Genomic DNA, 14,833 nt, shown 5'->3' with positions numbered 1-14,833 from the left:
AAAGATGCACAAATTGCACCTGGATGAACAGACTCCACACCACTTATTGGTTCAAAAAAACATTAGTTTTATATACACATTGACCACAAAGAAATGCATTGCTTGTTTGAATGCCACTTGTGTTTCGACAGAAAATAGGTCATATGCATCATATTTGGGTGAGCTTGTCGGGTGTGGTTAGAGAAATATCGTTCAAAGAGATGCCAACAGGGTCAAAGTGTAATGAGTAGACAACTGGGTTATACAGCAGCTCAGCATTAAGTAAATGGTAAATTCCTGTCACATGCACATCACATTTCTAAAGAAGGCTGTCATGTTCACATTGATCAGTGCATTCATGTGACTTCATACCAAAGGAGAACAGTTTTATACAGGCAGAGGCAAGTCAAATTTATTGCTTTTTAGTGCCATTTGTACTATATTTAATGCCACGAATGCAGAAAGAAATCTGAGCATATTCAGTTTTTTAAGATTTACAAATATTCATCAAACAGAGGAAAGAGAATTGGGCAAAACGGGAAGCAGCCACTGAATATGTTCTGAATATGCAACTGAATATGTTTTAGACCATTATTTTTGGTACTTTCGATGAACGTATACAGTAAAAATTGTTGAGCAATGTCATGAATTTTCCAATAAAATCAGACGTAATGCTTTTTAATAACATGTAATTACTTTTAATGCCTTTTAATAAAAAAATCTATGATAGAATAGGTAACGACTGTCTCCTGTTCCTGTTTCAATGTAAATAAAAAATAAAACAAGATTTATTTATTTTTTTTAAATGACAAATTAATGCAAGTCTTTAGCTTCACGACCAAAACATCCACATTTCCTCGGGTGAAGTATTTACGTCATACCTAAAGTTTTTAAAAAAGTTTTAGAAAGATACACAGATCTGTAGACCTGGTTATATAGGCACAAAGTAATCACCGCTTGTCCAATAAACAAAAACAGCATCTTTTATGTGGTATAGTACACATTTTGGTAACACTTATATAGAACAATGTAATGTGCAATGTAACAACGAGTAATAACTTGTATCTATGGGTTACTTACACAATGGAATAATATGTATTTGTTGTTTGGAGGTACATAATGTACAAGACACAAGACCCAACTCTCACCCTAACCTTGACTCTGAGAGAGAGACTCGCTCATTGCCCTGCTGTGCAATATGGTTGCATAGCGACAGTATGAGATGTTTATGTTTCCCTTTACTTTTGTCATTTCCTGAGCCCATTTCCAATAAGGAAGTAAAATGACAGTGAAGGGGATGAACCGAGCCTATGTGAGGTGCATGGATATACTGATCGTCTGAGTGTGATTGGCCCCAGGGAAGCCCACGCCTGGCAAAGCATGATGGGATGCGTCTGTGAGACTCCTGACCGACTTCACGTGACCTGATTGAGCAGTCACAGAGATTCATATGCTTCATTCACCTCTGCTGTGCCTATGGCGTTACGTCCACCTTTAATTACACATCCCAGACACAAAAAGGGCCAGGGGGATTTGTTGATACTGTTGCATAAACTGAAGGATTTCTCAGTGTTGCTTTTGTTAAGTAGTTCTGTCTGAATGGGACTTGTATGTGGACAGGAAAAGGAAAGATTCAAAAATAATTCAAGAAATGTATGTGGGGCAATCATTATGAAATTGCAAATATAATAAATTAGCTTTCAAAATGGCCTGTGTTTCCAGGGAAGCACCAAAACATTTCCTGGAGAACTGCTGAAGTTAGCTGGGTCTTCAAGTTAGAAAGCGTCTGATATTCAAACTTTCCAGGGTGTTACTGCCCATGGTACAGGCTCTGTTAACTGATCACTGGGTCCTTGTCCTAAATGTAAAAAAGGAAAAGGAAAAAAAAGTCAGAACATAATCCTCTCACCCTTGTAAGACAGCACATATGTCAATATAATGGAGGGGAAAATGTTATAACATTAAATAATTCAATCCTAAATCAGTCTTTGATGTTTCCATTTGTGCACAGGTCGGTGTTTATTCTAAGATGTTGAGTGGTTTTGTGTGTTTTGTTAAAAAGGTCAAAGGAAGCAGAAAATGTGCTGAATTTCCTTCCTAACTTCCACTCCTAACCAGCCCTAAAATGGATCCAATGCACACTTCACACTTTATAGACACAAAGATTGTAGTATACGGCTTGCAAAACTACAGTCCTTTTAGTCCTCGGGACGCTTTGCCAAAGCCTGTGGAGATCTTTTATACAAGGTATGTGGGAAAAGTTGCATGGTAAGCTGATAAAACTGAACTGAGGAATTCTCATTGACCTATATTTGTTTCACTGCTATAGAATCAGTCACTTGCACTGAGCTTAAATTCCCTTCATTTCTCATTCCTCCCCCCCTTTTTCTTTCCTTCTGCTTTGATTCAGTTTTTTTGAGGTCAGCAGCATCGAGCTCATCATCTCATTCCCTTTCAACGCGCGGCTCGTGCTCAGTGGTGTCTAAACTAAAGGTGCTTCCGAGGTTAACATACACAGGCCCATGAAGGGAGAAGTGGCACACACACTCGTGGCTAAAGGCAAAAGGATCAGGGCGAATCAGATTTTAGAGACTGTCTGCGGTGCACAAAGCCGTGATTGAGTGGATTAAGGTTTGATTACATTTAGCCTCAGTAATACTTGGTCAATCGTAATAATGAAGGAATCCAGCTACAGTGTGAAACCAAGACCTCCACGCAGGCATGCACTTCCACAAATGATCAAGCAGATGGTGCCCCAGCCAGGACTTGGACTTGAATGGGGGTCTTGTACAGCAGAATAGTAGGCCGTGTAAGTCATTAAAGGTGCATTGGTGCTCTCGGTCCTATATACATTTTCCACTTGGGTTACAGAAGTCCTCCTGAGTAGCCCTTCCTCTCAAGACAGGGCAATATTTGAAAATGCTCCTTGATTTTTGTTTTCTTTTACATGAGGCAAGCTTGACCTACAGCACACAAAAGTTTGCCGATATTCCTAAAAAGGCTATTTGTAGACCATCCATTCAACTGCAAAGTGTGCATTTTGCTGCAGCTGCTTTGATTGAACTCCAGCCCCGTTCCCTTCATGTTATCGCTCTGACACACTCGCATAAAACACATGTGAGAGGCCAGAGGCTACAGCTGTATAATCCCATTTCCACAACCCATTTTCTGAGGGCAAAACGAAACAAAGATAATGTTTCATCTCCTTCTCACATCTCCAATATATATATAAATATATATACTTTTTTTATTTTTATTAAAACACTTTCTTTAATAAATCCTGAGAAACGTAGTCCCTCTTTTCCATGAAGGGAGCGCGATATTCTGACGTCAGGGATACTGTTTCCCTGGCAACCACTGATGATTGTCGTACCATCATCCTAAAAACAAAGCTCCTTGCATCACTGACTTTACGTTAACTTATAGCTTTGAAATCACAAGTGTAAGCAGTTTGCACAACCTATTTAGAAGTGTGCATGAGAGGAAAGTGCCAAATGGATTTGTTGGCTGTAGTTCATGAATCAAAGGGGAAGGTAAAGATATAGCCAAAGTGAAACCATACATTACAATAGGGAGCGAGTCTGTCAGCCCTTTTCAGTGTGGGGGAAAAAAACTTAGGTTGTAGGTTCAATGTTGTAAATTATATTTGTAGGTCTGAGAGTTGCAGAGAAGGGCAGTAAGGATTCACTTTGTAATCCTCTGCTGCCACCGTATGGACACATATAGAACTGCAGGACTGCTCATCTGAAGAATTTTACGCAAGTAGAACTAAAAAAATGTCATCCAATGCGTCACTCACATAAAGATAAAAACCTTTGCTGTATTTCTTGAAAAATACTGCTTTGGTCCTGATTTTTTGTTGTTGTTCTTACACAGTAAATGAGTGTAAAATATGATTTATGTAACAGTGATGCAAGTATGCAAGATACGGTTCAAGACACAAAGAAGGCGTACTTGTGTAATATCATGGCAGAGCTGAGCCTTCAAAAACAGTTTACCACCAAAAATAAGGATCAAGCTATATTCAAGTCAGTAGTCAATATAAGGGTTACTGGTCTGTGTTAAAATGCACACAAAGTAACACAAAGATAAGTTTACTCACTGGTCACGTATGGGAAGCTATGTCCTTGTATCTTAAAAATAATTTAAAAAAAATAAATGAAAATATCAGAAAACCCTGTGCATACCTAGAGTATTGTAGGAAGAAACATTTGAAAATAATGATGGCATTTTACAAATTTATTTCTAGCCAAATTCAACCATCACAAAAATCATTGGCAGAACTTTCAGACACAATATCTCCAGCAGACAGTTAAAATTACAATGCATGTCATTCTGATGTGATGACCTGTGTGTGTAAACATAAAGCATGTATGTGTTTAAAATAAGAGTTTAAGACAGGTACCTGCAGCGCTTCTCCACTTTAAAAAACAACAACCCATTGACACCATATGCAGCTGTAACAGAACATGTTGATTTGTGCCATGCTACACCGAAATCAACAAACTAAAACTGGTACCGTGTTTGTTTGTGAGATGACGAGACGCAGAATGCCAAAATTAATATACACATTAGATTCCATGGATGTAGCAAAGATCCAGTTGTGAGTTTTGAGTTTGATTTGTCGTCCATCACTCCTCGTTTCCCCGAGCAAAAAGGCAGTGTTCAAGTTGTCCCCCTGCTTCCACTTCCCCTCCTCCAATCTCATGTCATGCCAGCTTCCAGGGGGTGACCCTAAAGTTGCTTGTGCTAGCTCATCTCAGCGGACATCACTTCCTCCCTTCTCCCAAAGGCACTGGGCTTGTGTGACAAAAGCTGGCTGCGTAGGCCAGTCATGTCACTTTTGTTGCATTGTCATACCAGTTCTGAAGTATGATCCTCCTTTGATGTGCACACGTGGTGTTGCATGGTGTAAACATGGCAGTGCTCACAACAATTTTGGTGGACTTGGTTTCAGTGGATTTCAATGTGCACCTGTGAAAACAAAAGGAGACGGTCAACACACACAGAGACAAAAGAACTCTGGACACATTGGTTTATGATTATTTAAAATGCCAACTGTCAATAACAACGGTTGGTTATCAGGTTACACCCACTCCAGCTAGTTTAGTCAACAAAATGAACCTGTGTCAAAGGAAGCTAGTTAATCCCCATTATCAGCCTGTCACTAACTGGGCTTGCTTTTAGCTTAACGTTACCTGTAGCCTGACATTAAACATCATCGATGCAACAAGGTAGATATATGGGAACCGTATCCGCAGCCGCCACGCCAGATCAAAAAATATCAACAAAGTCCTCGTCAAGCCTTTGGAAAACACCCCGTACGTCCGTCCAGCTGAGCCCGAGAATCGGACCACCAGATGGGTCAGGCTAGCCATACAGGCCCGCTGCTCGGCCCCCCGGAGTCCACGGCGACGATACTGGGTCAGCGAACCGGTGAAGAGGCGAGAAGTACGCGGGCGGAGGTGTGACAGGTCATATTTCTATCTCTCTTTGGCACCGGGCACCATCTTTCTTCGTTGGGTGATTAACTGTGTTGTGGCAGAAGAGCTCCACCCGCTCCTTCTCTATCGACTCCTGTTATGGTCATAGGGAGGACCGATAACGTCGTGACACTAGGAGGTGGTGTTCTCCCCCCCCCCCCCCCCCCCAAAAAAAAAAAAAAAAAAACACAGCTGTGAGGCGGGTAAGGAGACAGTTTCATCCCACAAGCACGCACATTATTTTTCATGGATATATTTACACACTGCCGTAAAGATAATGTAAGGAACTGGGTACATTTTAAGCCTGCCAGTTTAAATTGAGGGAAAAGCGTAGTAGAGTGTTATGACGTAATTTCCTCTGTTGGTGTCACACACAAACAGGCTACTCCGTATAAGTAAACAATCATTTATCTGGACTTTTTTTTTTAAAGAACCGTTTCCCTTTCTGTGTATTGTAGAATATATGTCGCTTTATTACTTTAAGACAACGCGTAAAGAGTGTCAGTAGAACCTGTTGGCGTAACTTTTTGGGCCTGCATATTCAACATGATCATTATAATTACTAAAAATAAACAATACACACAAGCCATGGGACACGTTCGAATCGGAAAATTGATATAGGCCTACAGAAGAATAAATATAAATACACCATTTTAATATTTCATTTATTGATTTTGACATTATACCTATATATCCTTCTAAAGTAATATATTTTTTAGAAACTTTTAAGAAGAATATAATCAGTTTCAGCAGTTGGGTGTTAACCATTAAAGGGGCTAGATGCAAGTTGGTCATTTTATACTCACTACTGCCACCTCAGGTCATACGTGTAACTGCACCTTCTATATTAAGCTCGTGCATGACGGCAATTCGACCCGAAGTAACTTTTTGAGTGACAGTGCAGGATTTTAGAGGCAGTTGTGGTGAATAGGTCTGGGCTCATTCTACACATTAGGACATGGCTGGAACATGTAGGAAAAAACATAAGTTTAACATTTTAAACTGCGTCCCTTTAAGCAACAGACAGTGAAATTATCCTCTAAATATTCCTAATCCTACAGTTATTAGGCCTCAGCAGTATACAATTAAATACCCACATTTTGCTCCATTGATAAACTATTAGTGAACACATTTGCAGTCTGCATATATTTGATATAAAATTGGGTTTTGAAAGTGAATTTATGCTGCTAATGTAATATCACTTCCACTTGATTTGATATCAACCATGATTCAATCCCTAAATTTAAATTAACTGTGAATTAACTTTACAGCTTCATTTCAATAACAGGACAAGCAAAAACTGCCAAATTTCTGTCTTTATTACAATAAAAAAAAAAACTGGCATGGCCTTTTTAATAAATTTAAACATAAACCCACAAGGTTCAGTATGTTTGGCACTTAATTTAAATAAATTACAATCCATTTTGTTCATTTCACATATTGAGTCCATCAGAGTTGGTTTTAAACATCAGCATGTCTTAGAAGTGTTCCCGAGGTTGTTGGTATACTGCAAAAGTAAATAAAACACTTAAATCACTTTTATTGCCTGTAAATTTGTTATGCAGTATTCATGTGCAGTATCACAAACCTTTCTACCAGCTCTGCTCCAACTATATCATGAATGTGGTATTTCATGTGGAATTTCACTTGAGAGGGTGTTTTTCGCTCCTCTAGGTCGGCCTTTAAGACTTCATTGTATTTTGACTTCTTAACCATGTTGAGTACTGCTTTACGACCTTAGAAGGGAAACACTGATGAATGGGTCATGTACTTAAACGTTAGAAATTGCTAAAATGCAGAAAGTCATGAGTTAAATTGTCACCCACCTTGTATGAAGTACTTGGTAAATTTTCCTGAGTTGGGAATCGCCAGCCACCAGCTGCCTGCGTCTCTTACAGTCAGCACCCCTGACTTCACCAGCTGCCTAGGTGGTCAGTAGAGAACGGGTTCTGAAATAACCTTTGAATACTAGTGACTACTTGCAGTATATTAAGAGATATATTATACACATACGTGATTTCAGCATCAGTGAATTGAAAGTCACGTAGCATCTGGTCCTTGCTGAAGCTTAAATCTGTGCATGATGACAGCACTCTGTCGAGAAACTTCTGCACAGTCTCCTGAGTGTCTCTCCCATCCTGTCCTGCTAAGACTTTGGCTTTGAAATCTGAAGTAAAGACTAACGCAAAAGCTTCTGAATCAAAACCAAGTTGGAACATCAGAAGGTCTCCTTGTTCCCGCAGTTTATTCTGAAACACAGGCATTATCATTATGCTATACATAAATGTTCATACACACACTATGTTAGAAGTACAATCTGAACATTTTTTCTGTTCTTAAAACAATAAGGGTTTATTTTGACAAATGTACTTAAAATTAGATCTCACCACGCCTTTGTCCACTGTAGTCTTATCACTTATTAAACTGTAGAGTTGGTGCTTGAGCACTATTAAGGGTAAAGAATCATTGAAGAGCTTCCTGGGGAACAGGGTCATCAGATACTCCACCGTGGATTTAATGTCGACAGGTCCTTTTAAAGACAAGAGTTAGAAACTAATCACTGTGGCAAACAAAGTGCATATTGAGAAGTTCATACAAACCATCCACATCATCACTGACTCCGAATCTGTCAGGGACAGCTTTTCTCTTTTTCGAAGTAAATGTATCAGAAATCAAACCCCGTTTCCGGTTCATTTCTGTGAAAATATGAGATCCACTGGGCAGTCATTTATGCCTTCATTATTTACATAAACGTTACTTTTTAGGGGTTATTTATTCAGAAGGTAAAACGCTAAGCGTTGATGCTAACATCCAGGATATGCATAATTCAGTATTAACCCACATATTTCATAAAGTTATCCGTTTTAGCAGACGCTTACCTCACGTTTGACAAATCTGAAACGAGAGTAGAACATAGTCTTTCTAACGGTGTCCAGAAGAGTGTTGAAGCACAGGCTAAAGCTAAAAATAAACAAAGTTTAAAGGACTTCTTCGCGAGGTCGTGTGTTAACCTTTGTGAGAGCGCCACGTGCTGGACTGGATCCGACCTACAAACCAAACCGGAAGTTGATAAGCAATCAATGTTTTTAGCATTGCTGCTGAAGCTAGCGTGACATCGTGAGGACACGTTTGTAAGTTTGATTATTTGTATGTTCGGGTTTTCTGTATGCGTTTTCATTTCAATAATGTTGTATGACTAGTTATACAATGACAATGTCATTTTCAAGAGCGAATTGATTATTAAATGAAATGTTACTGTTGTATCTATGGTTACTGCTGCTTATTACATTGAAGTTCTGCATGGTGATATAAATTAAGTGTAATGCATCATCTTTTTCGCTTTTAGATTGCCATTGTCCCCCAAATGAATCCTCATTCCAGCTATCAACATCGTCACCTGAAAAGAGAAATGGCAGAAGCCTCTGAAAGAAGTCACTACCAAAATAAACGCTTTAAACCAAACCTCCACCATCAGCATCTCTCAGAATCTGGCCACACGCGCCCAAGTCACTCGCACCATGAAGCTAGATTTACAACACTAAGCACCAGAAAGGAGTTGTATGAAAAAGACTTTCCTCTCTATAAACAACCGGTAGAGGTTGGGTGCTTCTCTTTGGACTCGAAGCGAAGGTTTTTTAATGATCAGAGACAGCTGAGGTACTACACAGAGCCAGAGTCAAACCCAAGCTTTGATCTAAGAGATGGATACAAAGACCGGTATGTGAAGAGAGATGAAAAAGTTAAAGAGAAGTTGGACCATATTTTGAGGTGGATCATTTCTAATAAAGCCAAAATCATCTCTAAGGACCCATCAAAATGGTAACATATTGTTTTCCCCTTGTATTATTGTAACAAAAATGGTCTTCATTTGTTGTCCTCTACTCTCAACAGTGCCATAGATGCAGACTTTGTGACCTGGCGAGGGCATCTTACCAAGCTGCTTACGACACCGTATGAGAATCGTGAAGGCTGGCTGTTGGCTGCCTGCAGGTTCAGGGGTACAGTCTACATTAGTGAAGTGGAGACGGAAGCTGCCCGTAGAGATCGCGACAATCGCACTGAGAGACATAGCGAAATGATGTACTGGGGATATAAGTTTGAGCAGTACATGTGTGCAGGTATTGTTGCTGTACTTTCTTTCTTTTAAAAAATGCCTAAAACAAGACTAAATCAGCTCTGAGGCAGGTCTAACCAGAATGAGGCACTGATGTTTTCTGACTTTATTATTCTGACATTTCCCATCAGAACTGCAAAACCACAACATTTAGAATACTTTTAATCCAGTTCAAAAAAGCAGTAGACAAAGTACAGATTCTGGCTTTTGCAACATTGCGAGTACTGTTAAGTACATACAATGGTCACTTATAAACTTACTATTTTTCCAGATGATACCCACAGTGCCCCTGACCCCGGTGGAGTGGTTAACACCAATGAAGCCTTTTGCACTGTGGTGAAAACTCGGCTTGCAGACCACAAACTCATGTTCTCCGGTGAAGTGGACTGTCGTGTTAAAGACTCCAAGGCTCCAGATCCGCCCGCCTGCTACATAGAGCTCAAAACTTCAGCCGAAATCTGCACCCCCAAACAGCGCAGTAACTTACACAGGTGGGAGCTTGAGTAGAGCCGAGCGTGAGGTATTTGCTGTCTGTGTCTCAGCTAAGCACGTTTGTTCTTTCAGGTTTAAATTATTGAAGTGGTGGGCGCAGTCTTTCCTGCCTGGAGTGCCTCAGGTTGTGGCAGGCTTTCGTGATCATGAGGGAGTCGTCGTGAAAATAGAAACCTTTCACATTTCAAAAATTTCACAACTAATCAAGGTTCGAAGTTCTTAATGACCAAATGTATATTGTATTTTGTCAAATCCATGTAAATTAATTTCTTGTTTGTTGTTTTTTAGGGTGAATACAACTGCTGGAAGCCAACAGTCTGTATGAACTTCTGCAACAACTTTTTGGCATTCGTCAAGCAGGTGGTCTCTGAGGACAACCCGAGGTACGGTGCAACTTATAAATGAATAACATAGGCTAAATAAAAAATGTTAAATTCATTTTTAGTGTTGTGTACCTGTTCGAATGGGAACCACAAAGAGATGTGACCTACACTATCCATAGAGACTCTCAGTATTGCTTCCTGCCAGAGTGGTATGTCGAGGAGATCACAAGAACATAAGTGGACCACAACCAACATCTGAAGCCAGAAAAGCTGCTTGGTTAAGCATGTTCCAAATGCAATGTTATTTGCTATGTTTTTCTACCAGAACAAAATGAAATAAAACAGTTTTCTTAAGTGTGGTTTTAAATTATCATTTATTTTAGCTAAACAAGTAACTTAGAACAATTAATTTTTCTTCCACATGACAATTCAGCAAGATCTCGAGTATTAAAATAATAAAAACTCCATAATATAAATAAAAATGCACTTCCCTCACCTTTCACAGACATGTTTGGTCCATTCACTTGTGTGAGGGAAAAACTTCTGACCAACTGCTTTTGTATTAGTACATTTCATAACAAACTTCAATGAAGGTTCAAGATGGATAACTCCGGTACGACCGAGAGCCTACGGAGACATTTCATAAAGGTTGTTCCTGTCCAATAAAAACGTATAAAACTGTAAAAAAAAATATGATAAAAAAATGTGTAAAACTTTTGTGGTGAGCTGCTTTGACAGCAGTGTGTTACTAGTCACACAGTTCTGTTAAAAACAATTATATTTTTTTTACACACTATAAACCGTTCTTTTACATTATTGCAGCTAAACATATCGGAATGAACTGTACGATCTTGCACATGCACAAACCACTTACTTTGAGTGTTTAACTCATGGGGATTTGCATAGTTGCAGCCTGTTAAACTTGAGTTACCTACACAGTTAATGATTCACACTCTCGGTTTAAGACAAAGTGCAGTTAAGAGGCCTAGAGGTAAATACAATCATGATTCAGTAGGTTAGCCTGGAATTAAACAGTTGTTTTTGCCCTCTGTCTTCACTTGATAGTCCGCTTAAGCCCCATGACTTTAAACGTAGCTGCCGTGATCTTCTCATACACCACAAACATCAGAGCGGCAGTCAGTACCGTCTGCAGCAGCTTGGCTTCAAGACCTTTGTAAAGCCCAAAGAAACCCTGGGTCCTAAGACAAAAGACATGAGAATTATTACCTACGATAAAAAAACGTTTTGCATGCGGTTATGCACTTACTTTACTCTGTCCACAAAGAGTTTTATCACGTTTGACAGGCTTCCCATGAGGCCACCTTTGCCATCGCCCTTGTACTGACCGAACTGGCACAGAAGGAATCGCATAATTAATAGAGATTTCAGATTATAGAGCAGTGGCTCTCAACCAGAGGCGGGCAGTACTCGGCTACATTTACTTATGTACTTCTACTTATTAGAGTAGTTATATCATTCAGTACTTTTTCTACCTAAGCAATATTGTAATGAAGTATCTTTACTCTTACTTGAGTTAAACGTGACTTAGGCCACTGAGTAAAGTTACAAAAGCTTCAACCTAAACCTAAAATACATGTAGTTTGTGTCTCGTGCTCCGTTTCCTTTGGAAAAATATGTTTTCAATAGATTTACAGTATTTTCTTTGGAAATATTAGGATTTTACGTTATTACAAGACAAGTTTCTCATAATTTGTTACAACTGAAACAAAACGCTCAAACAGTTACTCGTACTCAAGTCACATTATCTCCAAGTACTTTTTTTTAAACTTTTACCTGAGTATTGATTTGTATCACTACTTTTGACTTCTTCTTGTGTAAAATTATTTCCAAGTAATGTTACTCTTACTTGAGTATATATTGGCTACTCTACCCACCCTCTGTTCTCAACTGATGGTGAATGTGTTTTTTGATAGATTGAAAGAGGAGGGTCCAGTTGACAAACAATGTTCCAGAGCGTAGTTCAGAGTTCATCATAGTTCATAGTTACCCTCAGAATTGCCTGAATCGTCTGCAGTGGATATGTCACAGTGGTAGCAATGGCTTTCGCAATGGCACCAATAAGAAAAATTTCAGCTGAAGAAATCTGAGAAAATAGTATTGATATGGTAATTGAAATTTAAATGAACTTTGTACTGATCTTAAAACTTAGTACTGTACATCATGCTACCTTCTTGTTGCCTTTGCCTGCTCTCCTCTTCATGGCCTCATAAATCATAAACTGTACAGCAGGGTTCAGGACAAGGATGAGAGAGGGCAAGGTGCCATTCCACAGAGTCCGCACTCCTTCGTTAGCAATGATCTGGGAAAAGGCGTCTAAAAGCAAAAAGATTTCCCCCATTTATAAGGCAGAAGCATTTGTAGTTTAAAGTAGGGCTGCACAATATGAGAAAATAATGGGATGTTCGTCTATTGTAATATTTGACAGTTAAATCCAGATGGAAAACCTCAGTGATTCTGCAATATATCGCAGTGTCTTGTTAAATTGATATTGCTCATATTGTGTTAACAATAATTTGGTGATATTGTGCAGCTCAAATGTGAACTAAAACATAAATAGACAAACACAAACCAAATATGCCTCTGTAATGAGTCTGATGGAGGTCTTCGTTTCTGAACTTTACTCCCTGCAGCTTGAGCCGTGTGTTGACCACCCACATGGGTGTGGTCAGGATCACATTCACTGCACCTGCATCAAAACGAAATGTTATCTTTCACTAGTTATCATTTGCAATCGAGCAGTTATTGTTTAGTGCAGTGGTAGCTGCTACCTGCGACGATCCCCATGAGCAGATCTTTACCAGGTCCAGGCCTCTGAGGACCAGCAAGCAAAACCTTCTTTAGCGTGTTGAAGGTGTAGAAGTACACAAAGTTGGAGCAGCAGAGGCTGGAGATCACCGGGAACCAGCCTCTGTACAGTGACAGTCTGATGGAAGGAGTGCAAATGTTAACAAGAGCCTCTTCTATGATAAGCAAGAGGAAAACAAAACATACAAGCCTTCTTCCTTCGCTATTTCAGCCAAGATGATTGGTGTGGACTTGGATTTGCGTTTCTCATCCACTTTTAAGATAAGAAAGAACACAAGTCTATAAAGGTGTACTTTGAAAAAAACGTTACTTCTTAGTACATTTCTAAAATATTCAGGCTCCATAGTGGGAAACTCAGAAATGTGGGTTTCCAAAGGGAGTGCTCTGTCCAGATTATAAACTGATAAGAGATCATGCGTGAACCTTTGTGACATTAGTATATTGAAAAAGGGTAAAGGGCAAACCTTTCCATTGATTTTGACACAAAGTATAAAAAAGTTAAGTCAAATTTAAACGAATGTCTAAAAGACAGTGAAAACCTAATCATCTACATTAACACATTTTTTTCATTTTCATTTGCCCAGCTGCATCTTTGCTTTGAGTTATGTGTACTATCACTTCTTGAACCTTGCCCCACATTATAAGACACTCACCCTGCAATCTGCTTTTGGCTGTATCTAAAGGGAAGAAGACCGACATCGCTGTCACACTGCCCTGGAACATGAACAAACGACCAAAGCCCCGAGTCATTAACAAGCTTCAGTCATTTATTTTACATTTAGGCCTTTTTTAAGCTCACCGTCGCACCAGCCACGGCATGAACCAGCGTCTCGTAAGACAGAAGGCCGATCGATGAGCCGCCGTTATGGGACATCCCTGCAGCTTTCAGCCGGTCACAGCCTCTGACACGCACCGGGACCGGATGAATGGGTTCCCCGCGTGGCTACGGTTTTGTAAACGGTTTAGCCACAAATGCAATTGTCAGAACAGTTGCATTAAACCGTGTCAAATAGTAAAAGGTTGTTGTGTAAAGTGTAGAAAGTCTTACACAGAGAGAAGAAAACTGGTACAACAGCCCGTCACAAATACCCCGCCCCCATGGGACATGATTGGCTGAAGTGGCTTCTTCGCTGCTGAATACATTTCTGGTCCAAGTAAACGCGAACGCCCTCTAGCGGCGCGGAAGACGAGGTGTATGTGCAACATTTCAAAACAAAATAAATACTGTATATTAAAGCCACACCGCGTAGAATTTTACCCAATGACTGAAATTGAAATTCAAGCATTTATTTAACGACAGATATTTTCATATTGAAAATTACTTCATAAATGTAAACCAACATGTGCCTTTGCTGTGAGCGGCTCACCTCTTCGAAGACATGACTGTAACTTCAGCTCGTCTCCATGGAGAGCTAGACTAAAGTCAGCAGAATTTGAGATTTATATAGGTTCTGTTTTCAGCCAAATCCATTATTTTATTACCTACTGCAATAATAACATTTTATGGGTCAAGCTAGTAATCAAGAGCATGTTTTGTACTGATGAACAGTATTGTACAAAATGTTACGCAGTGTCCCTTTAATAAAAGATTGCATGTGTATAGATATACATATAAA

At 39.5% G+C, this 14,833-nt stretch overlaps 4 protein-coding genes across 4 annotated transcripts; 1 reads left to right on the top strand and 3 right to left on the bottom strand.

The window, feature by feature from the left end:
* Positions 1-4,206: 4,206 nt before the first annotated feature.
* smim10l3 (small integral membrane protein 10 like 3) lies at positions 4,207-5,584 on the bottom strand. Its single transcript, XM_079564228.1, has 2 exons — positions 5,178-5,584; positions 4,207-4,953 (listed from the first exon to the last, which is right to left on the bottom strand). Exons 1-2 carry the CDS (start codon positions 5,355-5,357, stop codon positions 4,933-4,935), a joined length of 201 nt encoding a protein of 66 aa, XP_079420354.1. The 5' UTR covers positions 5,358-5,584; the 3' UTR covers positions 4,207-4,932.
* Positions 5,585-6,792: 1,208 nt separating this feature from the next.
* On the bottom strand, positions 6,793-8,468 carry whr1 (winged helix repair factor 1). Its single transcript, XM_079565063.1, has 7 exons — positions 8,342-8,468; positions 8,063-8,158; positions 7,850-7,992; positions 7,476-7,711; positions 7,289-7,386; positions 7,051-7,198; positions 6,793-6,969 (listed from the first exon to the last, which is right to left on the bottom strand). Exons 2-7 carry the CDS (start codon positions 8,154-8,156, stop codon positions 6,924-6,926), a joined length of 765 nt encoding a protein of 254 aa, XP_079421189.1. The 5' UTR covers positions 8,157-8,158; positions 8,342-8,468; the 3' UTR covers positions 6,793-6,923.
* A 36-nt stretch (positions 8,469-8,504) lies between these two features.
* On the top strand, positions 8,505-10,712 carry dxo (decapping exoribonuclease). The gene is made up of 7 exons (XM_079564847.1): positions 8,505-8,593; positions 8,809-9,281; positions 9,354-9,580; positions 9,848-10,067; positions 10,141-10,276; positions 10,357-10,451; positions 10,514-10,712. The coding sequence occupies exons 2-7, from the start codon at positions 8,827-8,829 to the stop codon at positions 10,626-10,628; spliced, it is 1,248 nt and encodes a 415-aa protein (XP_079420973.1). The 5' UTR covers positions 8,505-8,593; positions 8,809-8,826; the 3' UTR covers positions 10,629-10,712.
* A 473-nt stretch (positions 10,713-11,185) lies between these two features.
* slc25a17l (solute carrier family 25 member 17-like) lies at positions 11,186-14,220 on the bottom strand. The gene is made up of 9 exons (XM_079565047.1): positions 14,017-14,220; positions 13,871-13,931; positions 13,404-13,470; positions 13,181-13,335; positions 12,982-13,098; positions 12,580-12,725; positions 12,400-12,495; positions 11,659-11,741; positions 11,186-11,590 (listed from the first exon to the last, which is right to left on the bottom strand). The coding sequence occupies exons 1-9, from the start codon at positions 14,089-14,091 to the stop codon at positions 11,446-11,448; spliced, it is 945 nt and encodes a 314-aa protein (XP_079421173.1). The 5' UTR covers positions 14,092-14,220; the 3' UTR covers positions 11,186-11,445.
* Positions 14,221-14,833: the final 613 nt, after the last annotated feature.

Source organism: Gobius niger (assembly GCF_951799975.1).
Source record: "Gobius niger genome assembly, chromosome: 10".
NCBI classification, from domain to species: domain Eukaryota; kingdom Metazoa; phylum Chordata; class Actinopteri; order Gobiiformes; family Gobiidae; genus Gobius; species Gobius niger.
Note: the sequence above shows the minus strand (reverse complement) of the source record. Positions and strands in the feature narration are given on the sequence as shown.

What these genes read in the sequence shown, in the direction of transcription:
- smim10l3 (XM_079564228.1), bottom strand. Translation starts at nt 5,357, where the DNA reads ATGGCTAGCCTGACCCATCTGGTGGTCCGATTCTCGGGCTCAGCTGGA. An exon ending in TGTTTAATGTCAGGCTACAG is followed by an intron (nt 4,954 to 5,177) that starts GTAACGTTAAGC and finishes TTGTTTTCACAG; the next exon opens with GTGCACATTGAAATCCACTG.
- whr1 (XM_079565063.1), bottom strand. Translation starts at nt 8,156, where the DNA reads ATGAACCGGAAACGGGGTTTGATTTCTGATACATTTACTTCGAAAAAG. An exon ending in AGTCAGTGATGATGTGGATG is followed by an intron (nt 7,993 to 8,062) that starts GTTTGTATGAAC and finishes TGTCTTTAAAAG; the next exon opens with GACCTGTCGACATTAAATCC. An exon ending in CTACAGTGGACAAAGGCGTG is followed by an intron (nt 7,712 to 7,849) that starts GTGAGATCTAAT and finishes CCTGTGTTTCAG; the next exon opens with AATAAACTGCGGGAACAAGG.
- dxo (XM_079564847.1), top strand. Translation starts at nt 8,827, where the DNA reads ATGAATCCTCATTCCAGCTATCAACATCGTCACCTGAAAAGAGAAATG. An exon ending in CAGCGCAGTAACTTACACAG is followed by an intron (nt 10,068 to 10,140) that starts GTGGGAGCTTGA and finishes TTGTTCTTTCAG; the next exon opens with GTTTAAATTATTGAAGTGGT. An exon ending in GTCTCTGAGGACAACCCGAG is followed by an intron (nt 10,452 to 10,513) that starts GTACGGTGCAAC and finishes ATTCATTTTTAG; the next exon opens with TGTTGTGTACCTGTTCGAAT.
- slc25a17l (XM_079565047.1), bottom strand. Translation starts at nt 14,091, where the DNA reads ATGTCCCATAACGGCGGCTCATCGATCGGCCTTCTGTCTTACGAGACG. An exon ending in TCATTACAGAGGCATATTTG is followed by an intron (nt 12,726 to 12,981) that starts GTTTGTGTTTGT and finishes TTTTGCTTTTAG; the next exon opens with ACGCCTTTTCCCAGATCATT. An exon ending in CTCTTTGTGGACAGAGTAAA is followed by an intron (nt 11,591 to 11,658) that starts GTAAGTGCATAA and finishes CTTTTGTCTTAG; the next exon opens with GACCCAGGGTTTCTTTGGGC.